At 42.2% G+C, this 25,932-nt stretch overlaps 1 protein-coding gene across 2 annotated transcripts; it reads left to right on the forward strand.

The window, feature by feature from the left end:
- The first annotated feature begins 6,116 nt into the window (after window positions 1-6,116).
- On the forward strand, window positions 6,117-25,846 carry LOC106586284 (uncharacterized). Of its 2 annotated transcripts, none has more exons than XM_014173414.3 (3): window positions 6,117-6,359; window positions 16,288-17,039; window positions 20,598-25,846. In XM_014173414.3, the coding sequence occupies exons 2-3, from the start codon at window positions 16,358-16,360 to the stop codon at window positions 21,860-21,862; spliced, it is 1,947 nt and encodes a 648-aa protein (XP_014028889.2). In that variant the 5' UTR covers window positions 6,117-6,359; window positions 16,288-16,357; the 3' UTR covers window positions 21,863-25,846. The 2 variants fall into 2 exon arrangements, with proteins under 2 accessions (XP_014028889.2, XP_014028890.2); XM_014173415.3 differs by having other exon boundaries at window positions 6,117-6,289.
- Window positions 25,847-25,932: the final 86 nt, after the last annotated feature.

Genomic DNA, 25,932 nt, shown 5'->3' on the forward strand with positions numbered 1-25,932 from the left:
GCTTTGTCTTCACCCGATAAAAACGTCAGGACTCTGAGACATTCGTGTTCCAAGTGGGTGTCAGGTAAAAGTAGACGATGGCAGACAACAGGATTCTTAGTGAAAGGGCTGTTGTTGAATGTGTTCTTGACTTATAGATCCGGTAAAATCTTATCCAGGATCTTTCTGAAGTAAGATTAGCCTACATGAGACGCTTATTTGTCACTACTTAAATCACGTTTTTATATCTAAATCAACGTTTGATTGCTCTGCTATTTGAGCGCATCAGACTTGAGATCTTGGAATTATTTCCCAGAAACCCCCTAATCTTTATCTAAAGGCTGTGACTAACAAAGTAAATGTAGCATACTTACTTCTTTGTCATGTGAATAAACTCTGAAGAAACAATATCTTCCACAATGGATCAGGTGAGTTTGTATGCTTTTCAACAGCATAGGCATGCTGTTCTGTATAAAATGTTGTTTCAAATATGTTTATTTGTAGAGCAGAGGAAAAATGGATACAAATGTACATTTTGTTGTGAGCAATTATTTTTACATAAATGACATGAACATACAAAACATCAGTATAATACAGCTGGAGATCAAAGTTAACACATTTAAACAAAATGAATACATCAAAAACGGTATGAAGAGAAAAGGAAAAACTGAGACTCAAGACAAAGTCACTGAAAAGAAACCTCCTGCACCTTGTTCTGTGGACAATAAAAGGCCACTCTACAATGTGCAGTTTTCACATGCAACCCAATGCCACAGATGTCTCATGTTGAGGGAACGTGCAATTGGCATGCTGACTGCAGGAATGTCCACCAGAGCTGTTACCAGATAATTTAATGTTAATTTCTCTACCATAAGCCATGGTAGAGATGACGTTTTATATTTTTGTTCAGTATTCAATAACATTTTCGGTAACGGTTACAGAAATATTTTTTTCTTCTTAACTGTGATGCTGTTTATCTACATTAGTTGAATGCACTGACTATGTCACTCTGGATAAGAGCTCCTGCTGAATGACCAAACTGTAAAAGTAAAAACAAACATGTTCAAAGTGTGCTGGGTATTATTCTAATGAGCTCCACCCCCCAAAAAAGCTAAACATTTGTTCGGTCTGGACCAGACCAAATCTGAACTAATTATAGACATCTTGGCTATGTTTCACAAGTTTCAACAGCACAGTTCAGTACGGTGCAGGACGGTAGAGTTTTAGTCAGTAGAGTACAGTACGGTACAGTAAAGTTTAATTCAGTTGTGTACATTAGAGTAAAGTAGTGTACAATACAGTACATTACACTGGACTATTCTACTGTACTGAACTATACTTTACTTTCCTGTACTGTGCTGCTCTCTACTGGACTGTGCAGTACTGTGCTGTCCAAACTTATGAAACATAGATGTCTATGTTTGGGTCAAATCAAGGCCGGACCGTACCAACAACACATGGCCGGAAGACATTGGCGTCGGTCCGTGCTTAGTGGAATAATCTATCCAGCCTTGTCTAGCGTATTTTGTTTTGTTGACATTTGGAAAGTCTACTGACAAGTTTTCTGTTTCCATCAGGCTTGTTATTACATGCATTTTATTCGCATAAGGTTAGATAGAAACCTGGTTACTGACTTGCAGTGGCAACCCATCATTCAGGGCAGAGACCCACATTTTTAGCAACATTTAATTATATTTTTGGGACTTGCCTGTTTTGCATGTTGTTTTGCATTAATATGTGTTACATATCTGTTTGCAAACAATGTTAAAAAAATATATATATAATTGAGCTAATAAAACCTCATACAAACATGGTCTCTGGTTTGTTTTCTTGAGTAAGGCAGCTCCAAAATGCAGGAGTTTCAGCCTAGCTCAGTGCTTTCTGTGGTGGTGGCGCAAGTGTTCTGTCACTCATTGGGACACTACGTCACCACCAAGTCTAAGGGTAGAACTCGAAAATTCAAGCCCCTTGGAGGCTGCCATAGAGTTACATTAGAAGTGGCCATCTAAGAAGGCTCAAGGTCATTGACCACAGAGATAATGACATTAAATCACATTATATCTATAGTAGCTTTGATTGGACTGATCATGTCAACATCATACTTTCGAAATCTTAGCTAGCAGTCATCATCATATATCAAGTTGACAATCTACTGGCAAATCCTTTTTAATCCTTGTCATATGAAGATAAATAATTAAGAGAAATTATAGATAAAACGTATTGGTTCTCATCGGCTATTGGACAAAAACATTACACAACAAGTTGGAAATCGCAAATTCAACAATGAGTGCTTTGGAAGGAATAAGTGGCTAACTGCAAGCATTACAAAGCAATCATTAGCCTGCTATTTAGTGGAGTGGCTGTGTGGTCCCAAGTCTAAGATTAAGGGTCTCTTTTCCTAGTTTAAAATTATAAACATTCAACATTGGCCATGCTGTCAATGAAGCATGATTTGTGCCACGCTCAAAACAACTGTTAACTCGGAACTACAAAATCTGACTTTAGTGAGCTCAAGACAACTGGGAACTCGGGGGAAAACGAGCTACGATTGGGAAAATATGTTTTGAACTTTCATCAACTCGGAATTGTAAATCGGGAACTCGGGCCTCTTTCTAGCGCTACGACCTGAAGATCACTGACGTCATTATGATTCAACGTTTTTTTCTTTCTTCGAGTTCCCAGTTGTCTTGAAAGCACCATAAACCCAGAGAATACCAGACATTGATTACAAAGATTGATGACAAAATTTTCCCACGAAGGACCGCCGCGCCACCTTCCTGTTCAAGTGAGCACAGCACAAGGTGAGTCCAAAAATGTATTGTATGCTGCTGCATAAATGATGTAATATGCCAGGGAGATATGTATACTGTAGCTAAGAAAGTACTACTAAGTGTATGTTGTGTAGTAAGCTGTTAGTAGACCATGTGACTCACCCTAATTTGGTCTATCTTCACCTCTTAATTTCGCCTACTGTTCTGACTTGGTGGTGCACATGTAGCCTATAACCTGTTTTTGAGAAATGTAATCATTGAATATTGTAAGAGCTTTCATTGTCTGCTTATGTGTCCCCTTTATTTATCCTACGGTTCTGACTTAGTGTACAGGGAGAACACTGTAACAACGGCCCATGTTCTGAATTCTGTCACTGTACATTTCAAAAGTGCTGAACAAATAGTTATATTGACTACGTCCGTCCTAGCTCACTCAGTATTGTCTAAATTGAAATTACGGATTGCCTCTTATCCACTTGTCGTCCGCTTATGCCATAGTTTGTACATCTCAATTGCCTGTATAACCAACATTTGTTTAAGCAAGTCAGCCATATCAGCTATGTTTTTTTAAAAGGCAGTAAATGAGGCTGAATGTTTTGCTGCCAGACAAGGCTCAGCTGATAGCCAGGTGTAGGAGTGGTAAGGTGTTGGGACTGCTGTTGGGACTCTGTTGTTGGGACAGCTTTATGTAGTACCTAACAGTTTGTGGGAACCATTTGTCACCGTTATAGTGCAATGAATGTATTGTTTAGTGTTGTGTTGTATTGTGTAGTGCCCCACCAAGATGTACATGCTAAAATCGCCACTGCTGGAAAGGTAATGATTGGTATTTAAAATAAAAAATAAAAACTCCCACTAGCCCATGTCTCCACCAATCCAATGATTTTAGATTTGTGGGAAGTAGAATGATTGCACACTTAAGGAGATATTATAACAATGCACCCAATCAAGCAGAGGCCAATGAAAACATCTGTACTCTCAACGAGAACTTTGTGGTCCAAGTATACGGAAATATAAACGTAACATGTAAAGTGTTGGTCCCATGTTTCATGAACTGAAATAAAAGATCCCAGAAATTTTCCAGACACAAAAAGCTTATTTCTCCAAAATGTTGTTCACAACTTTTTTTTACATCCCTGTTAGTGAGTATTTCTCCTTTGCCAAGATAATCCATCCACCTGACCTAGTGGTCGGTTCCAGATCTCTAAATAAAGGATCTATAGAAAACATCTAGTGAAGAGGTTCCAGATCTCTAAATAAAGGTTCTATAGAAAACATCTCATGAAGAGGTTCCAGATCTCTAAATAAAGGTTCTATAGAAAACATCTCGTGAAGAGGTTCCAGATCTCTAAATAAAGGTTCTATAGAAAACATCTAGTGAAGAGGTTCCAGATCTCTAAATAAAGGTTCTATAGAAAACATCTAGTGAAGAGGTTCCAGATCTCTTATTTAAGGTTCTATAGAAAACATCTAGTGAAGAGGTTCCAGACCCCTAAATAAAGGTTCAATGCACTGGTTTACAGGACACGTTGAAGGGGGTTTGTGCTCCCGATGGGTTATCTTATTTCATATACTTTCCCACACGTAAAAATAATATATTGACATATTTTCTATATTTAATTCAATTTTATTTAAATATATTCCAATATATAATTTTTCCATATGGGTTTATCATTTGATGTATGCTATAAAGTTGAATTTAGTAATATATGTTAGTGTTTTGATTACATTTTTTACCTATGCACGCCTTTTTTCATGTTAAGAAATACGTAGTAAGCCATAGACAAGTAAGCCTCGTAATGTTAATAAAATCACAGAAAAAGCTCTCTCCTCTGAACTTCAAAATTCATTTTTTTCACACTTTATATTCGCCTGAGAACATTCTAAATGCAGCAAGAAAGTTTCCTGAAGTGAGATTACACGAAGCATCATCAGTCATATCTGCTCTAGCCATAGAGTTTAGCATTGGTGGGGAGAAAGAGAGTGTCCAAGCTAATGGTGGATGACGTACAGAGCTGGTGGAAAGAAGTCAAAATTGTAAAGTGTCGCAGTAGCTTAAAATAAAAAATAACATCAAGAATAAGCAGCTGCATTATAAGTGGGATGCGCTGTTGAGCGCTACATCCCGAGGGGTTCGTGCTGATTGTACAGAGATTGTGACAGCCGGTTAAATGGCGTCCCTTGAGAAAGCAAGAACAAGATGTATGTCAGGAGAAGTGCAGTATTATCATAAGGAGACGTATGCTTGGAATAAGGAGGAGGAATGCAGGGGAAAAGAGAGGCAGAGGAGGTCTAAGAAAGAGAGAGGGAGGAAGATGGTGAGCTTGAGTCGGTTAAAAATGGCGGAAAAAAGGGAGATTCTTTGTTAAAGAAGAATGGTAGAAAGTGTAAGCAGAGGGAGCTGAAGACAGGAGGAGAATTGGAAGTGAATGAGGGCGAAGAATCGGAGGTGGTAGGTGTGGTGAAGTTCTCAGGCGCCCGAGGCTTGAACCGAGGGTCAGGATGAAGATGAGCCTATGACAGTAGGAGTGAAGTTTTTGGAGAAAGTGGACCCTTGCCTTTTTGCTGATCCATTTGTGGTTTCATTGTGGGTGAAAACAGAGTTGGGTGCCTTGAAATCGTTGAGGGTAATGAGAAGTGGTCTTGTGATAATTGTTTGTGTTTCTGCTGGTCAGAGGGAGAAGGCGCTCGGAGTTAAACGAATGGGGGCAAGAAATGGGAATTGTTTTGCTCTCAAGAGAAGGGTGCCATTGAAAGGAGTGATTACTGGGGTAGCAGTAAATGTAAGAGGAAGATTCCCGGTGTTTGTGATGCTCGTTGTTTGCTGCGAGGCAGAGTGATGAAACAGAAGAGTCATTGTCTGTTCTTTTGAGTTTTGATGTTGAGTCTTTGCCCGACAAAGTGATGTTAGGATATATAAGTTAACCTGTGCAAGCTTTTGTACCGAATACATTATGTTATTACAGGTGTCAAGCTTATGGGCATGTGGCAGCAGTGTGTAGGAGGGAGGTTCCTAGGTATGAGAAGTGTGCAGAAGGGCATGAGACAAAGGAATGTGTAGCATTGGGGAATGTAGTGGTATGTGTTAATTGTAGGTGTCCCCATGTGGCTGGGGATCAGAAATGTCCCATGCGAGAGAAATATTTATATTTAATTTATTTGTAGATTTTTTTTCGTGAGTCTAGTGTTAGATGGTAGGGTATTTGAAAATATTATATAAAAAAAAAAAAAATCAAGCAAAGTATAAAGAAGTTGTACTCCAGTCTAGTAAATTGCGGTAATGCAACATATTGGATGCCAACCGCCGTTAAACCTCATCGAATAAGAAGTTTACCGTTTATATATCGATACTCGATTGGTCTGGTCTGTCTGTGATGACGGGCATGGCATACATTGGAATCAAGCAAAGAATGAGGAGCTAGCCCTAACAAGATTAGTCTTCCAACATTGTGGGAATTTCTACATTCAATCTCCAAAATACAGCTTAAAACTGATCTCAGAACAACGTTATCGAAGGAACATCAAGCGAAAGTCACGAGGTATACTTCTTGTTCAGGTTGGACAGAGACGCGCTGGCCTGTTAGCTAGCTAGCCTTTCTACTGTACCTGGTAGGTAGCAAATGTTACTAGCACTTCTACTGGAGCCAGTTTGTTGTTTTTGTACACCGCCAACCCTGTGAACGATTAGCTAATGTTTAGGGCTTTGGTTTGATAATAACTTGCTTAACCCTAAAGTGGAACCGACAGCGTTTTAACTACTTTGCAGATATGAAACAAACAGAATCATATCAGTCTAAAATATCAAATTCCCAGTGTATGCTACACAACCAACTTTATAAGAGGTTTTATAAATAGGTACGATTTGACTCAATTCAATGACGTATAGTAAGAATGCAATTCAATGCATGATCGATATAATTCACCAATACATTTCTTGCTATTCCAAAAAATATTGATATCAGGTTGTAAATCACAGCTGGACTGGTACATTGTTTGCTGCATCCATTCGGAATGCACCGTTTCAGTTTCAATGACTCAATATTTCAGACAAAAACGGACGAATGTAACAAAGGCTGGGAATGTCAATACTGTAACGACCCGGTATTGTGTTCTGTGTTTGTGGGTGTGTTATGGTTCTCATGGCTACTAGCAGGGGTTAAATATGTCAGGCCTGGACTGTGGGTGTCCGGCGTGGGTAGCAGCGGTGCAGGACCCCTGTATACTGGGAATGGACTTTTTGAAAAACTGTGGGGCTCAGTTGGACTTAGCGTCGGGCACTTTGAGGCTGTCGGGGGCCCACAGTGGGAATGTCGCCTTCGGGAGGGCCAGCAGGGGGCAGGGCTGTCCCTCCGTCTTCCTCCAAGCTTGCAGAAACTCCACCGGTCATCCCGGCTGCTCCCTTGGTCGTTGTGCCATTCCAGCAGCTGTCTCCGGCGGCGACGGCCTTCACTCCCCATCATGGTGCAAGCACAGGCAGCTCAGTAGCCCAAAACACACTGGCTCCTTCACCCCATCAGCCCGACGGGGGGAAGGAGGAAGCTATCGACGCCGTCGAGGCTGTATGGCTGAAGAACTGTCAGGGTCTGGATGAGAGACAACAGAGACAGTTAAAGCAGCTGCTGTTGGACTTTAAAGATAGCTTCGCTTGGGGGGAAGATGAGGTAGGACAAACGCACCTAGTTCAGCACGAAATAGACACTGGGGACGCCCGACCCATTAAAATTCGGCCCTGTCGTATTCCCCTTGCCAGGAGGGAAGCAGCAGACACAGCTATTGTTGACATGTTGCGGGCTGATTTCATTGAGCCATCAGATAGCCCATGGTCCGCGCCGGTTGTCATGGTGCCTAAGAAAGGGGGTAAACTTAGGTTTTGTGTTGACTACAGGGGCCTAAATTCTGTCACCACTAAAGACTCTTATCCCCTACCGAGGATTGATGAGTCGCTAGACCACGTGAGAGGGTCCTCGTGGTTCTCCTCCCTTGATCTGCGCAGTGGCTACTGGCAGGTGCCCCTCTCGCCAGGGGCACGTGAAAAAATGGCCATCTCCACAGATAGGGGCCATTGGCAGTTCAAGGTGCTGTGCTTCGGGCTCTGTAATGCTCCTGCCACCTTTGAGAGGCTCATGGACAGAGGCGTCGGCAGGAGGAGGACGCAGAGCTGCGTCCTGTGCTGCGGTGGGTGAAAGAGAGAAGACGACCGCCGTGGGGGGAAGTAGCCCCTCTATCACCAGTCACCAAGGGACTGTGGGCTAAATTCACAGTCCTTAGAGTGGCTGAGGGAGTGCTCCAGAGGGGGTGGAAAAAGCCAGCGACTGGAGAAATTACGTGGCAGGTAGTGGTGCCCAAAAGGCTGCAGGGGAGCGTGTTACAGCAGCTTCATGGGGGAGTTGGCGCAGGGCATTTTGGGGTCTCCAAAACGTTAAAGCACGTGCGTAAAGGCTTCTATTGGGCCAGGCACAGGAGGGATGTTGAGGACTTTTGTAGGCAGTGCGACAAGTGTGTTGCTAAAAAAGGACCTCCAGGTCAGTCACACGCCCTCCTACAACAATTCCCAGTAGGGGAGCCCATGGAGAGACTGGGGGTAGACATAGTGGGGCCGTTTCCAACCACAGACAGCGGTAACAGGTGGATTCTAACCGCTATGGACTACTTCACCAAGTGGCCGGAGGCTTACGCTCTCCCAGACCAGGAGGCAGAGACAGTAGCTGATGCGTTGGTGGGGGGAATAATCAGTCGGTTTGGGGTGCCACAGTCTATTCACAGCGACCAGGGGAGAAACTTCGAGTCACGGGTGTTCTCAGAGTTGTGTAGACGTTTAGGCGCGGAGAAGACGCGCACTACTCCGCTTCACCCCCAGAGTGATGGGCTGGTGGAAAGATTTAACAGAACATTAGCACAGCAGCTGGCCATCGTTACCTCAAAACACCAGAGAGATTGGGACACCCACTTACCGTTTATTCTTATGGCATGTAGGTCGGCTGTTCAAGAATCGACTGCGTGCTCCCCAGCGCTACTAATGTTAGGTCGTGAGTTGCGCACCCCAGCCGAACTGACGTTTGGCCACCCTCCTGATGATGACGACGGGGTTTTGCCTGGCCCGAACTATGTGTGTCGTCTGCAGAACCGGTTAGAAGCGGCTCACACCTTCGCAAGAGAGCAACTCGAGAACGCAGGGGTGCGCCAAAAGCACCACTACGACTCGCGCGCTAGGGGGAGGCACTTTGGGGCGGGAGAATGTGTGTGGCTTCACAACCCCACGCGCAAGAAGGGGCGGTGCCCAAAGCTGGACAATGCATGGGTGGGGCCGTGTCTGGTGATAGAGAGAGTGGGGGAGGTGACGTACCGGGTGGAGGTCCCCCCACGGAGCAGGAAGGTGGTGGTCCACCGGGACCGATTGGCACCCTACAGAGGGAGGAAAACGGTAGGAAATGGGAGTGAGGTCTCTGATGTGAGCCCACGGGGACAGTCTAACAAGGAGACTCTAGCGCAACCTGAGCCTGGGATGGGGGCTGCTTCTTCGGAGGGCGCTGGAAATGACATTGGGGCAGATGAGTGTTCTGGGGGTTCACCGGTGAGAGCCACGGGGAGGCCCAAGAGACTGATGCGACCTCCGGGTCGTTTTAACCTCTATGGGCTATGTGGGACGCAAGCGTCCCACCCCTGGTACACCCTATCAACAACAGGTGAAATATCAAGAGCGCCAAATTTGAAAACAATTAAATGTCATAATTCAAATTTCTCAAACATACAACTATCTTACACCCTTTGAAAGATAAACATCTCCTTAATCTAACCACGTTGTCCGATTTCAAAAAGGCTTTACGGCAAAAGCATAAAGTTAGATTATGTTAGGAGAGTACATTGACAATAGCTGTGTGTAATGTTTTGTCAATTCAAAGACAGGCGTCACCAAAAGCAGAAAACCAGCTAAAATGATGCACTAACCTTTGACAATCTCCATCAGATGACACTCCTAGGACATTATGTTAGACAATACATGCATTTTTTGTTCTATCAAGTTCATATTTATATCCAAAAACAGCGTTTTACTATGGCGTTGATGTTGAGGAAATCTTTTCCCTCCAATACCGCCAGTCAAATCAGCACAACAAATTAAATAATTACTATTCGAAAACATTGGTAAAATATTATATTGTCATTCAAAGAATTATAGATTTACATCTCTTGAACGCAACCGGATTGCCAGATTTAAAAATAACCTTACTGGGAAATCACACTTTGCAATAATCTGAGCACTGCGCCCAGAAAAATACGCTTTGCGATACAGACTAACCGCCATGTTGGAGAGATCTAAAATCGAAAATACTATGTAAATAATCCATTACCTTTGATTCTCTTCATCAGATGTCACTTCCAGGAATCCCAGGTCCATAACAAATGTAGTTTTGTTCGAAAAAGCTCATAATTTATGTCCAAAAAGCTCCGTGTTGTTAGCACATGATCTATGCCCGCCGGACTTGTCTTCATGAACGAGGGGGAAAAAATATATTTACGTTCGTTCAAACATGTCAAACGTTGTATAGCATAAATCATTAGTGCCTTTTTCAACCAGAACATTAATAATATTCAAGGCGGACGATTGCATTCTCTTTTAAAACGTATTGGAACGAGAGTACCCAACATGAACTCGCGCGCCAGAGTCTAATCGGCCACCACCGTTCCAAGGCTCTTGTTCGGTCAGATCTCACAGTAGCAGATTCAAACCACTTTGTAAAGACTGGTGACATCTAGTGGAAGCCAAAGGAAGTGCTCAACCATTAAGCCCCTGTGTGTTTCAATGGCATAGGCTTAAAGGTAATTCAACACATCAGGTATCCACTTCCTGTCAGAATTTGTCTCAGGGTTTTGACTGCCATATGAGTTCTGTTATACTTACAGACACCATTCAAACAGTTTTAGAAAAGTGTTTTCTATCCAAACCTGAACAATAATATGCATATTCTAGCTTCTGAGTTGGTGTAGGAGGCAGTTAAAAATGGGCACACATTTTTTTCAAAATTCTCAATACTGCCCCCTAGCCCCAACAGGTTTTAAGGATTTTGTTGTGTAACCCTAGGGGCTAGGGTTTAGAAAGAGGGGGGCTATGTAACGACCCGGTATTGTGTTCTGTGTTTGTGGGTGTGTTATGGTTCTCATGGCTACTAGCAGGGGTTAAATATGTCAGGACAGAGGGAAAGGTTGAGGGGGGTATGATGGGTAATCCCGCGGGATTTGGAAATGCATAAATAGGGATTACTGTCTCATCTTTCTTTCTTTTCTGTTGGGGGCCTTGATCTGTTCCTATGGGAGTGCCCCTTAACTCGACATGGTATAATTGTGTACGTTCGGCATTTAGCGGCGTGGGCTGTGGCCTGAACAATAGCCTAGTTTAGGAATAAACCTGTGTTCTGACCTGCACACCTAGAGTCCGTCTCTTTTCCCTTTATGACCCAGCCGGGTCATTACAATACAATCAAACTAGCAATGGCAATGATCACAAATCAGTCATAACGTGGCTAATAGGCTAGCGCATCTATTTATTTAACAAGTTAAAAGCACGGAACCTAACATTAGCTAGCTGCTGGGAGGATGTCATGTTATTGGAGGAGTGGGTGAGTGACCGACTTTTTCCCCCTCATATCGTTTTTCGGTGGCTACAACAAGATGCAGGTGTCATTTGGTTAGCTAGAAATAAATTTGAATCGCTTTGCTAGCTAGCTATGCTGAACTTGAACGGCTCTTATCCAGTTACAATATCTCTTGCGGTCGTAAAAGTCATTCTTGCAATCTACTCCGATTTCAGAGCACTCTGGTCTGTGTGCGCCTGATGCAGAATAGGTGAATTTACCAATACGCAACACCAGCTGAATATATTACTTTAGAATTTTCACAAATGCCTTATTCTACATCAGGAGTCGCCAACCCGTCGATCGTGGTCGACAAGTCGATATTGGAAGCATTCTAAGTCGATCGGGAGGAGTTTTCAAAATCAGAGAAAGAAAATCATAAATGTTTTAATTCATTCATTATTTTTTAAGGAGGCTTTTATCACCTTGTTACTATTAAAAGGGAGGACAAGAGGTGAGAACATTTACAACGAGTTTAAACGTTATGTGCATGATAACAGCATTCCCATTCATAAGCTGGTAGCGACATCACTACAAACCGGGCACCGGCAATGCGTGGGGTTCATTCGGGCTTCGTTGCAGTGTGCCGCCGTGATCCCGATTTCTCCAAGTTTTTGAACTGTCACTGTGTGATCCATCAGCAAGCACTAGCTAGTAAAGTAGTGGACTTGTCTCATATCATGACACCTGTTATGATTGTTAATTCGATTCGCGCAAATGGACTTCAGCACCGCTTGTTTAAATCTTTATTAGATGAGCTTGACGCCGCATATGGTGACTTGATTCTCCACGCTTGCGTAAGGTGGATAAGTCGCGGGAAAGTACTGCAGCAATTTGTTGACTTGCTGCCCGAGATCAAATCATTTCTGGAGTCACGAAATGAGGAGTATGAGGAATTGTCTGATGATGCATGACTGCTAGACTGAGGTTGCCTCACGGATATAACAGCCAAACTGAACGAGCTCAACTATGAGCTTCAGGGAAAAGACAAAGACGTGGCACACATGATCAGCGCTGTCAATGCCTTTAAGGCCAAGGTGGGTGTGCGGGGCTCTCAGCTGAGGAATGGAAGGCTGGTGCACTTCCCAAACCTGGAGAAAATGTAGCAACACATCGGAAACAAAGATGCTTTTCTCCAGCAAGAATTCTGTTCCCACCTGGAGAAACTGGCATCTGAATTCAACAGGCGTTTTCCGGAGTTCAATGACGTAGGAGAGGTTGTTGCATTCATCTCAAACCCTTTCCTCCCCATTGAGATTGAGGAGGTGTCTGCCAAATTCCAGCAAGTATTTGCTTTACAAATCTGAGTTGACATGGAGATAATTTAATTGCAAAAGGACATAGAGTTGAAAGCAAGATCAAGAGACAGTGACTCTTGGGTTCTTGTAAACACTGAAAAGTTTCCCCTCCTTTCATCCTGCACACTTAAGGTGAAGGCCTACTTTGGATCAACATATCTCTATGAGATGGCCTTTTCACAGATGAAAATGATAAAGTCAAAGAGCAGGTCTTGTCTAACTATTAGACGTCTCATGCAGTGTCAGACTTGCTGTGTCAAACTATGAGCCAGACTACAAAGCACTTGCTGATCGTGTGCCATCACATTGAATGTGTGTGTGTGGGGAGGGGATCTCATCCACAGCCATCAGTGAGTGAGTATTGCCAGTTTGAAATCTGTTGTAGGCTATATTGTTTACAAAAGGTTATGATCTGTGTTGTATGCTGTTCAAAAAAGGGAAAGTGAAACAGTACTGTACATGATTGGTTTAGGCCTGTAATTGACTGATTATTGAGGTTATAAATGAATGGTAGTAGGCCTGTAATTGACTGATTATTGAGGTTATAAATGAATGGTAGTAGGCCTGTAATTGACTGATTATTGAGGTTATATATGAATGGTAGTAGGCCTGTAATTGACTGATTATTGAGGTTATATATGAATGGTGAATGAGTAATAGGCCTGTGGAAATATTGAACAATGTAATATGACTGTTATAAAATGTTGAATGATAGTTGCACTTCTGATTATACTATTTGCATAATTAAATGAATACTTTGCTTGTGACTGACAGGTAACAAAATAAAGAATGTCAAAGTGGAACTACATTGTGGCCTTGTGTTTTCGTAATTCTTTTGCAAGTGGTAGATCTTGGTTTACATTTGGATTTGTGATGTGATCTTAGGCTTGAAAAGGTTGGGGAACACTGTTCTACATCGTTCCCAAACATTCTATGAATTCAGGAAAATGATCATATCTAAGTGCTCACTTGTCAAATGTGAAGGGGAAAAAAACAGTGTCATTCTTCCTGGGGGTGTAGTGAATACTACATGAATAAAACCATTTGGCAGCATTTGCATATGCATTTAGATCTTCTTGAATTACGGTTTTGTGAGAAAATTTGAAAAGATGGTGTAAAACTAAACAGCCTTCCTGTATTTTGTTTCAATCAAAGCACGTTCTGCCTGCTGGCGCACACTGTTATCTAACCTTACTAAAGGAGCACCATTGTGAGAAGTGGCGGAGCTCTGGCAGCACTACACACCCGCAGCCTGCTGCACTGAACCAGCAGTTGAAGTCTAGCCATTTATTTTGCCTTGTGCAAAATTTGGGGATGCAGAAACGAGACCACACGTTTAGCTGTTATATGAACATCTGGGAATATTTGTCCAAGGAAGTATTTCTGGTTGGTCTCAGGGAATGTAAAACAGTTAGGATGGGAGACGTTTAAAATTGAGTGAAGTAGCAGAAATGTTAAATGACAACTATTGAGCATGGAGAGCCTCTCAAGTTTGACAAAATGAACTTATATCTTTCAGTCTAATTTGGCTTTTTGTAGCTCTTACTCAGAAGCTTGCTTTTTGGGAGGCCTAACTGTCCTCTCCAAGTTCAGCTGGAATTTAGCCCGAATAGATTGGAGAAATATTGGTTGACGATAGGCCTATGTACAGCATCCTATGTACATAAATGGACATTATAAAGGGACATATTTTTTTCAAATACAGCAATGGCAGTTGGGGTTGCATGCAATGTAATGTAATGTCCATGGCATTTTCATTGCAAAAGTCCTGATCTTCTCAAATGTTTGCTGGGTTGTGTCCAGTCCTGGGGATGTTTTCACATCTCTGGGAGGAAGGACGTCAACATTGCACAGCAGCTGAAACCTGGTTCCATCTGAGGGAAAGCTCCTTGGCCACAACAACACCAGGCTTCAGACAATTAAACCTGTAAAGGACGAAAGCAGACTAAAATAGACAAGACATTCAAACCTTGCATACCATAAATAACACTAATTGACCCCCAAGTCCAAGAAATAAGCTCAAAGACAAAATAGCTGAAGTGTTTCTTGTTCACCCTCGATCATCTCCTTGTACTGATGGTGGAGAGCAGGTTTATGCTGAAAGACAAATTACAGAAAAAGGTGTTGAAACATCAATGAATTAATCTCTTATAGATTGTTATTTCCTGTTGACCTCTACAGCTGTAATAAAGCACCCTTTACACACTTAACCTGCTTCCCGTCCAACAATGGCAGTGCAGACACAAGATTACTAGCTTGATTTAGCAAACATTTAGCTTCATAATGACCAGCTGGCTAGATGTAAGTGGTATTCATCTAGCTGGCCAGCTAGTTGAACATGGGGAAAAAAAATACCTTCATCTATAATCTAATAGCTAGCTATTTAGCTATCATTTTATCGTGGCTCGCTAACTAGCCAACTTAGCATGTGTACCTAATCACTTAAAATGGGGTTTGATTAACTTGATAATCGATTAGCATTCGCACCACAGTGGCTATTTTCGGTAGCTAGCTCGTTGATCAAACATTAAAAATATTTTCATAATGTCATGCGTGGCTTAGCACATCAGCAATCAACATTAACAGCAGAATGCAACTGGTCAGCTCAGCTAGCTAGCTGGCTATAGCTTTACCTGTATGCAACTGTCTATCTAGCTAGCTATATAGCTAACAATTTTTTTTAAAACAGTTTGGATACAGTTGAGACAATAACATATGTTGAATTATGTATCTGTCTTAGCATTTTAACTGTAGACTCTTACCGGTGTATGGATAATGATAATTCACGTCAGACTGAAACACTTTTTCAAAATAATCCTTCCCACTCGGCTTCAACCAGTCCAGACTGCTTTAGCCACAAAAGACAGAGCTGCATCGATACCAGCAGCTGTATTCAGGACAACACTGGTATTGAAAGCTGTAGCTACACGTTACATGTTGTCCATGATGAAAATATGAGTAAATCCAATGGACCTTTCAAATATCTGCTGCAGCAGAGAGCAGGAGGTGCCATTTGACAGAGAAGCTTTCCACCCTATTAAGCGCCATGAACAGCTCGATTAACAAGTCTGGTTGTGCTCTAGACTTCCCTTCTCTCAGCGTGACCAGGGCAGCGGCAGTCTGAACACAAAGTAACCCTTTTAGGCCCCACTTCATCCACCCACCCCAATGCCCACACTAGTGCCAACAACACAGCAGAGAAGACTGAAACTGCATCAGACATCTGCCTCCCCTGGTGTATCTGAAACCGAGGAACATGTATCCCAAACCCTGCTCTCCCACTGCCTGGGTTCCTCTGTGAAGATCTGCAAGTAGGGACCCCATGCCCGCCGTAATTGAAATGGCTCCCTTCCACAGATCTCCCTATATGATGTCATCTTAGTTCCTAGATATTAATCCAACTAAGGCAAAACACAATAGACGTAAACCACCATTTCATCTTGACATGCATAGCCATTTTGTGACTATACCAAAATTAATATTTAATTTTAAAGATACCTGAATATTCCTAAACCAATTTAACACTCAAAGTAAAAAGAAACAAAATCCTAGGGTGAAATGACAGATGCAATCACTAATGTGTTCTAATCTTTCATTTTATTTTCATTACAGGTCATCTAACTGAACTATATCTGTCTTGACATTGACTTCATTGCTGTTGTTGCCACGTGAGCAGGACAATATGAGTGGAGAGAGGGAAACGTTGATGGATGAAATGGAACAGAGTTTATACACTTTAACCAACGACAATTTACGCTGCCTGTGTGAACGCAGTGGAATAGGTGGCAAGGATGGCTCTGATGTTCAAGGAAAGAATCACCATCACTCATTGTGCCGTAAAATCCTGGAGGAACTTGGGAAAAATGCAGATTCAATGGAATCGGAGGAGCAGGGAATGTCTTGGTTACTCCGACTGAAAGAGGACATCAGAAAGATACAGGAGGATTGTATCGGTGCACCTTTGAGTCCCAGCCAATCCATTGATGATGACGCTGTAGACTGTGATGAAGAAGTGAACCAGAAGGACATGGATTGGTTACCTAGCAAAAGGCTGGAGGGGGAACCCATGAGTCCCAGCCAATCATTTGATGACGACGCTGCAGACTGTGATGAAGAATGGGATGAGGAGGACAGGGATTTGTTGCGTAGCAAAGGGCTGGAGGTGGAGTCAGCACCAGAGAGACACACACCAGAGCAGAGGGAGGAGAGCGTGAGTGGGTCCCCCTCTCTGTCCTCTCCTGGTAATGCCTTACTGCTGGGTCTGAAGAGGGTGTCTGTGCGGCTGGTCGACTGCAGGAAAACACCAGGGTTGAGAGGAACTGCTGGAGGAGACGAGGAGGAGGAAGGAGACATGATTCATCAAAGTAAGTGCAGCAGGATACCTTTTGTTTTGGTTCTAAGTACCATTGTGAAGTTGAGTTGTTATCTAACATTACAGTGCAGTCCAGGGGCCTCTGATATCAACGTTTTGTAAGTTGCATCAACACATTTTTTCATTGTAGAATCCTTAAACATAGAAGAGAGCAACATGTTGCCAATGGTTTTGATACAATTAACGTATAACCGTGTATCTGACCGTTGTGGCTGAAGACCGAGACCCAGCATGCTTTGAACGTGTTTTGTTTTTACTTTTACATTTTGGTCATTCAGCAGGAGCTCTTATCCAGAGCAACTTACAGTCAGTGCATTCAACTAATGTAGATAAACAACATATCACAGTTGTAACAATAAAAATATATTTCTGTAACCGTTACTGAGAATGTTATTGAATACTGAACAAAAATATAAAATGCAACAGGCCCTGCCAGTCAGAGTTAGTTTTTCCCCATAAAAAGGCTTTATTACAGACAGAAATACTCAGTTTCATAAGCTGTCTGGGTGGCTAGTCAGACAATCCTGCAGATGAAGAAGCCGGATGTGGATGGCTTGGTCTGGCATTGTTACACATGATTTTCAGTTGTGAGGCCGGTTGGACGTACTGCCAAATTCTGTAAAACGACTGTAAAACGCCTAGAAGGCTAGCATCCCGGAGTCGCCTCTTCACTGGTGTCGTTGAGACTGGTGTTTTGCGGGTACTATTTAATGAAGCTGCCAGTTGAGGACTTGTGAGGTGTCTGTTTCTCAAACTAGACACTCTAATGTACTTGTCCTCTTGCTCAGTTGTGCACCGGGGCCTCCCACTCCTCTTTCTATTCTGGTTCGAGACAGTTTGCGCTGTTCTGTGAAGGGAGTAGTACACAGCGTTGTACGAGATCTTCAGTTTCTTGGCAATTTCTCGCATGGAATAGCCTTCCTTTCTCAGAACAAGAATAGACTGATGAGTTTCAGAAGAAAGTTCTTTGTTTTTGGCCATTTTGAGCATGTAATTGAACCCACAAATACTGATGCTCCAGATACTCGTCTAAATAAGGACAGTTTTATTTCTTCTTTAATCAGGACAACAGTTTTCAGCTGTGCTAACATAATTGCAAAAGGGGTTTCTAATGATCAATTAGTCTTTTTTTAAATGATAAACTTCGATTAGCTAACACAATGTGCCATTGGAACACAAGAGTGATGGTTGCTGATAATAGGCCTCTGTACGCCTATGTAGATATTCCATTAAAAATCATTCGTTTCCAGCTACAATAGTCATTTACAACATTAACAATGTCTACACAGTATTTCTGATCAATTTGATGTTATTTTAATGGACAAAAAATGTTGCTTTTCTTTCAAAAACAAGGACATTTCTAAGTGACCCTAAACTTTTGTACGGTGGTGTATAAGTCAAGCAAACGTTCAACAACAGCCCTTTCGCTAAGAATCCTGTTGTCTGCTATCGTCTACTTTTACCTGACACCCACTTGAAACACAAAGGTCTGAGTCCAGATGTTTTTATCGGGTGAAGACTAAACATGAAAAGTGCTTGACCTTGTATATTATGAGATGTATCCTTTATTCCAGTTTTGTGAGACCTTTTATAATTTTTTAAATCCTAATTATGATTTGTAAAGCACATTTCCCACACTCAATGCGCATACATTAAAACATATTATTATACTTAAAAAATATATACAGTACCAGTCAAAAGTTTTAGAACACCTACTTATTCAAGGGTTTTCGTTATTATTACTGTTTTCTACATTGTAGAATAATGGTGAAGACATCAAACCTATGAAATAACACACATGGAATCATGTAGAAACCTAAAATGTGTTAAACAAATATTGATGACAGCTTTGCACTCTTGACATTCTCTCAACCAGCTTCATGAGGTAGTCACCTGGAATGCATTTCAATTAACAGGTGTGTTTGTGTGTTTGTGGAATTATATTCCTTCTTAACGCGTTTGTGTCAATCAGTTGTGTTGTGACAACGTAGGGGTAGTATACAGAAGATTTGGTAAAAAACCAAGTCCATATTATGACGACAACAGCTCAAATAAGCAAAGAGAAACAACAGTCCATCATTACTTTAAGACATGAAGGTCAGTCAATCCGGAAAATTTAAAGAACTTTAAAAGTTTATTCTAGTGCAGTCGCAAAAACCATCAAGCGCTATGATGAAAATGGCTCTCATGAGGACCGCCACAGGAAAGGAAGACCCAGAGTTACCTCTGCTGCAGAGGATAAGTTCATTACAGTTAACTGCACTTCAGATAGCAGCCCAAATGAATGCTTCACGGAGTTCAAGTAACAGTCAGATCTCAACATCAACTGTTCAGAGGAGACCGCGTGAATCAGGCCTTCATGGTCAAATTGCTGCAAAGAAACCCCTACTAAAGGACACCAATAATAAGAAGAGACTTGCTTTGGCCAAGAAACACTATCAATGGACATTAGACCGGTGGAAATCTGTCCTTTGGTCTGATGAGTCCAAATTTGAGATTTTTGGTTCCAACTGTTGTGTCTTTGTGAGACGCAGAGTAGGTGAACGGATGATCTCCGCATGTGTGGTTGCCATCGTGAATCACGAAGGAGGAGGTGTCATGGTGTGGGGGTGCTTTGCTGGTGACACTGTTGGTGATTTTTATTGAGAATTCAAGGCACACAACCATTATGGCTACCACAGCATTCTGCAGCAATACGCCATCCCATCTGGTTTGCGCTTTGTGGGACCATCATTTGTTTTTCAACAGGACAATGATCCAAAACACATCTCCAGGCTGTGTAAGGGCTATTTGACCATGGAGAGTGATGGAGTGCTGCATCAGATAACCTGGCCTCCACAATCCCCCGACCTCAACCACTTTTAGATGGTTTGGGATGAGTTGGACTGCAGAGTGAAGGTAAAGCAGCCAACAAGTGCTCAGCGTATGTGGGAACACCTTCAAGACTGTTGGAAAAGCATTCCTCATGAAGCTGGTTGAGTGTGCAAAGCTGTCATTAAGGCAAAGTGTGGCTACTTTGAAGAATCTAAAATTACACTTTTTTGGCTACTACATGATTCCATATGTGTTCATAAATTTGATGTTTTCACAATTATTCTACAATATAGTGTCCCGTGTGGCTCAGTTGGTAGAGCATGGTGTTTGCAACGCCAGGGTTGTGGGTATGAAATGTATGCATTCACTACTGTAAGTCGCTCTGGATAAGAGCGTCTGCTAAATGACTAAAATGTAAATGTAAAATAGTAAAAAATAAAGAAAAACCTTTGAGTGAGTACGTGTGTCCAAACTTTTGACTGGTACCGTGTATGTATATATCTTGATTTTTGTTGAATAACGGCCTATAACCGTTATTCAAAATTCCAGGAGCTATTTGATAACAATACTTCTCAAGGACTGGTTTTGCATGAAGAAGATTTTTTTTTTAATCCTAAGTTACAGTGCAGTCTAAGGAATTCTATTATCTGATGAATGGTTTTGACAATACCTCACTATGATGTAACTTCTCTAGGACGATATTCAATGTTTTGATTGTTTTTCCTTGTTCACACAGGAAAAAGACGTGGCTATTGTCGATCCTCTGGGGAGCCTCAACAACATCATGATGCTGATGACCCAGACTGGAGTCTCTCCAAATCAAAACACGTCAACAAACAACTGCAGAGACGTAAAGGGAAGAAACCTCACTACTGCTGCACTCAGTGTGGGAAGAGTTTAGCTGGTCCAGCGCAACTTAAAATGCACCAGAGAATCCATACAGGAGAGAAACCTTACCGTTGCTCACAGTGTGGAAAAAGTTTCAGTCTAAAAGGTAATTTTGAAATGCACCAGAAAACACATACAGGGGAAAAAATTCACCACTGCTCTGACTGCGGGAAAAGTTTTGCACAAAACTCCACTTTAAAAGCACACAAGCAAACACACAAGCCTTCTGCAGAAAGGCCTTACCAATGCTCCTTCTGCGAGAAGAGGTTTTGTATTTTGGCAACCTTTAATTTCCATATGAAAATGCACACCGAAGAGAAACCGTTCCGATGTTCTGACTGCGGAATGCGGTTCATTCATTTCAGTTTACTGAAATCACATGAACATAAACACAAGCCCTCCACCGAAAGGCCCTTCCACTGCTCTGAATGCGGGGCGCGTTTTACTACAAAAGGTAATCTTAAATTTCACCAGCTGACGCACAACCGGGGAGAGAGACCTTACCGCTGCTCTGAGTGTGGGAACTGTTTCTCTCATCCGGTGTATCTGAAGAATCACCAGAAAAGGCACAGTAAAGAGAAGTCTGTTGTCTGCGACCTGTGTGGAAAGACCTTCAACCATCCTGACGACTTCAGAATTCACATGAAGATACACCGAGGAGTGAAACCATACAACTGCTCCGACTGCGGCAGCAGCTTCATATTCCACCGCCGTTTAATAACACACCAGCGTGTGCATACTGGAGAGATGCCTTATGTCTGCAATCACTGTGGGAGGAGGTTTTCACTGTCTCGTACTCTGGTGAATCACCAGCGAACGCACACTGGGGAGAAACCTTACCACTGTTCTTTCTGCGGGAAGAGCTTCAGTCGGTCACAAAACCTAGCTGCACACAAGAGAACTCATACTGGAGAGAAGCCTCACGCCTGTGATCAGTGTGGGAAGAGGTTTTCCCGAACCGACGCATTGGCTGTACACAAACGCACTCACACCGGAGAGAAGCCTTACAGCTGTGATATATGCGGGGAGAGGTTCACCTATTTAGTAGCCATGTTGAAACATAAGAAAGGACATGGACATCCTGCCGATGCACTCTATGCTGAACAGCCTTAGAATGATCGAAGCTCTATGAATAGACTTTATTGTCCATTGTTTTACTTTTAAACTAAAGTGATTTGTCTTTTTGCTTACAATCTACCCCTCTAGAGAGACACAAGCACACAGGGTGGCAGGTAGCCTAGCGCTTAGAGCTTAGGGCCTGTAACCGAAAAGTCACTTGTTCTAATCCCCGAGCCGATAAGGTGAAAAATCTGTTGCTGTGCCATTGAGCAAGGCACCTAACACTAATTGCTCCTGGGTCGCCGTTGATAATGGCTGACCCTGGCCGCGACTCCACTCTCCGATGGCGTCTCAGGGGAAGTTGGGATATGCAAAAAACACATGACCAATTCACACGTGTGTATATAAGACACACTTGTACATGTGTGAAATAAGGACAATATAAACACCAAATTATTATTATTATTGTTACAAACACACAGGAAGACACACACACACACACACAAACACACACGGGTTGGGAGCAGAGGGTCCGCAGCTTTGCATTTGAGAGTGGTTACGTTTCCTCAGCCCCGTCCCACAGCTGCCGTTGGACTGAAACACAAAGCCAGGATTGTGACTTTAAACTGCCTGAAATTACAGGGTTGTGTACATACATTCAGTATCTGACAGGGAGACCTAACCTCTGAGGCTCTCCTAGTCCTGGGTGGAGTTTCCTATAGCTACAGATCTATATAGGATCAGCTTCTTCCCCACAAATCCTAGCCTTAAAGCCCCTGTCAGTCTTTGTAATTTTACACTATGAGGTCGAAAGAACACTCTGAAATTGTGAAAATTATGATAATGCACATTTTGTGTAAGTGCATTTTATTTATTTATCAAAATGCCTTTTTGGGCAGAAATGCCTTCTGGAACATGTGAACTTTCATGTGCCTTAATAACAAACTTGTATTCCATCCATAAATATGAATAAAATTGTTAAATTACGAGCCTAGTTGGTTCAACCACGGAAAAAGACAGGAACCTTCCCGGTAGCCATGATTGGCTGAGATAATGGATGGGCTGGACATGCCGGGAGATGAGTGTGGATTGGTCTGCCATGTAGCATGCTTCTGTCTATAACGTGAGCTGTTCAGTATGTCTTGATAGTCCTTTCTACCGTGCCGTTTTTGAAAGATATAACGTTAGCCATCGAGAACTACGAAACTTTTGCTACTTTTCTCAACAACATTAATGCCCTGAATTTAGCAGGTGCTATCGACAAATCAGTTGGAAAAAGTGATGGGCTACTTTCTGCACACGCCATGGTCAGTGTGAACCAGAGTGACTTGACACAACGCTGGCCAAACAGGATGTAGCTACAAATAAAAGGGAGTTAAATGGTTCCAGTAGTCCGTGAAGCATCTATGTATACGGGTAAGAGTCTAGCTCCATTTTCAGACACAAGTTTCTAATTTTGTCAGAAAGTCGCTTTATTGCAAGTTAAAGCGTACCGTTAGTTAGCTAGCGAACGATAGCTTGCTGGCTCTCTAGCTAACGTTACGTGTATGATCTGTGAAGTAACATTCGAATCAGAAAACCATTTGCATTGCTAGGTATAGCCTAATGCAACCTAGCTAACATTGAACCTAGTTTGTTAGCTTTAGCTACCTGCCGATTCATACCACAGCTAGCTACATGTCTGAACAAAAGACTCCACTTCAGCCAGATTATTACACGACCCATCAAATTAGCCAGGTGTGTCTGGGGGTGATTATGGCCATCTATTGTATTTCATAAACATGTGTACATGTCTAGACAAAAGTGACCCATCCACTTAGCTAGATGTGGCTGGGGAGTGGTTTAGCATTTCTTTCACATGACCATCAATTTAGATAAATGTGTCGGGTAAGCGTCATCTAACAATTACAAAATATTTAAAATATTTTTTATCTGGACACTTCCTGTTTTTGATATTGTTACTATGCAAGTAACCATTTCACTGTACCGTTAACACCTGCTGTATGCTGTGCATGTGACAAATAAACTTTTTGATTTGATATAGCGTGTGTTAAGGACATTGCCCACCCATCCTTTATAAAGAGCACACAGTGCTACAGAACAGAAACAGATTAACTGACAAAAGCATTTCCAACGCACTCCCCTCGGTTGAGTTAGATACAGTTATTTAAAAATATGCATATATATTAAAACATCTTGCATATCTTAATTTATTTCCACAATTAACAAATAATAAGCATAATAAAGTTGGCAGTTCATACAAAGGATTGTTACCTATAACCTATAGTGTAAGGAAACCAATGTTATTTTGTCTTTCTTAACTATGTCTTTGTTGATTGTAATTGTGTGTTATCCTAATCTGATAGCAGTGCAAGTGATGTCCAATGTGATGGTTGATGCTGCTACTCTCATAGCTACAATAATATTGGTTTACACTTCAAATGTTGCATTGATATCAACTGTATGCAGATATGACCTGTATTTACTGTTTGTCTGATGTTCTCGTTCATTAACAAAGAACTTCAGTTAGTTTCAGAATGGGTGGCGAGGAATAAGTTAGTCCTAAATATTTCAAAAACTAAAAGCAATGTATTTGGGACAAATCATTCACTATACCCTAAACCTCAACTAAATCTTGTAATAAATAATGTGGAAATGGAGCAAGTTGAGGTGACTAAACTGCTTGCAGTAACCCTGGATTGTAAACTGGCATGGTCAAAACATGAGTGTCACAATCTTCACCATTATCTGACCAATACGCAGCGGCTTGCGTGCTCCACATCATTTTATTTAAATTATGATGGACACGGACAAAGCAATAAATGACTAGACAGTTTCACAGGCTATGTACTTACAAACAGCAGTGCAAAATAAAACAACCCACAAAAACCAGGTGACAAACACACTCCTAATATATGACTCCCAATCAGGAACAACGATAACCAGCTGTCCCTGATCGGGAGCCACACAGACCAACATAGAAACAGAAATACCAGAAAAACACATACAACACAGTACTTCTGCCACGTCCTGACCAAAAATACTAAACAACTACTCCCTCTGCTGGTCAGGACGTGACATTGAGTCAACAGTAGCTAAGATGGGGAGAAGTCTGTCTATAATAAAGCGCTTCTCTACCTTCTTAACAACACTATCAACAAGGCAGGTCCTACAAGCTCTAGTTTTGTCGCACCTAGACTACTGTTCAGCCACAAAGAGGGACTTAGGAAAATTGCAATTGGCTCAGAACGGGGCATCATGGCTGGCCCTTGGATGTACCCAGAGAGCAAACATTAATAATATGCATGTCAATCTCTCCTGGCTCAAAGTGGAGGAGAGATTGACTTCATCACTACTGGTATTTGTGAGAGGTGTCTGTTTAAACGACTAGCACACAGCTCAGACACCCGTACATACCCCACAAGACATGCCACCAGAGGTCCCTTCACAGTCCCTAAGTCCAGAACAGACTATGGGAGGCGCAAAGTACTATGTAGAGCCATGACTACATGGAACTCTGTTCCACATCAGGTAACTGATGCAAGCAGTAGAATCAGATTTAAAAACAGATGAAAATACACCTTATGGGGCTCCCGAGTGGCTTAGCGGTCTAAGGCACTGCATCTCAGTGCTAGAGGCGTCACTTCAGACCCTGGTTCGATTCCAGGCTGTATCACAACTGGCCGTGATTGGGAGTCCTATAGGGCGGCGCACAATTGGCCCAGCGTCGTCCGGGTTAGGGTTTGGCCGGGGTAGGCCGTCATTGTAAATAAGAAATTGTTCTTAACTGACTAGCCTAGTTAAAGGTTAAGTAAGGAACAGCAGGGACTGTGAAGCAACACAAAAAAGGCACAAACACATGCATACACACATGATAACAGATTTTGTGTCGGAGATATGTGGTAGTGGAGTAGGGGTCTGAGGGAACACACTTAGTGTGTTGTGAAATCTGTTATGAATGTATTGTAATTTTTTTAAATTGTATAACTGCCTTAATTTTGCCAGACCCCAAGAAGAGTGGCTGCTGCCTTGGCAGGAACTAATGGTGATCCATAATAAATACAAGTACAAAATAAACGGCTCGGGGTAAGGCTCGAAATTGACATGCATATTTAGCCAGTGTC

The sequence above is a fragment of the Salmo salar genome, chromosome 02 (assembly GCF_965601325.2).
Source record: "Salmo salar chromosome 02, fSalSal1, whole genome shotgun sequence".
NCBI classification, from domain to species: domain Eukaryota; kingdom Metazoa; phylum Chordata; class Actinopteri; order Salmoniformes; family Salmonidae; genus Salmo; species Salmo salar.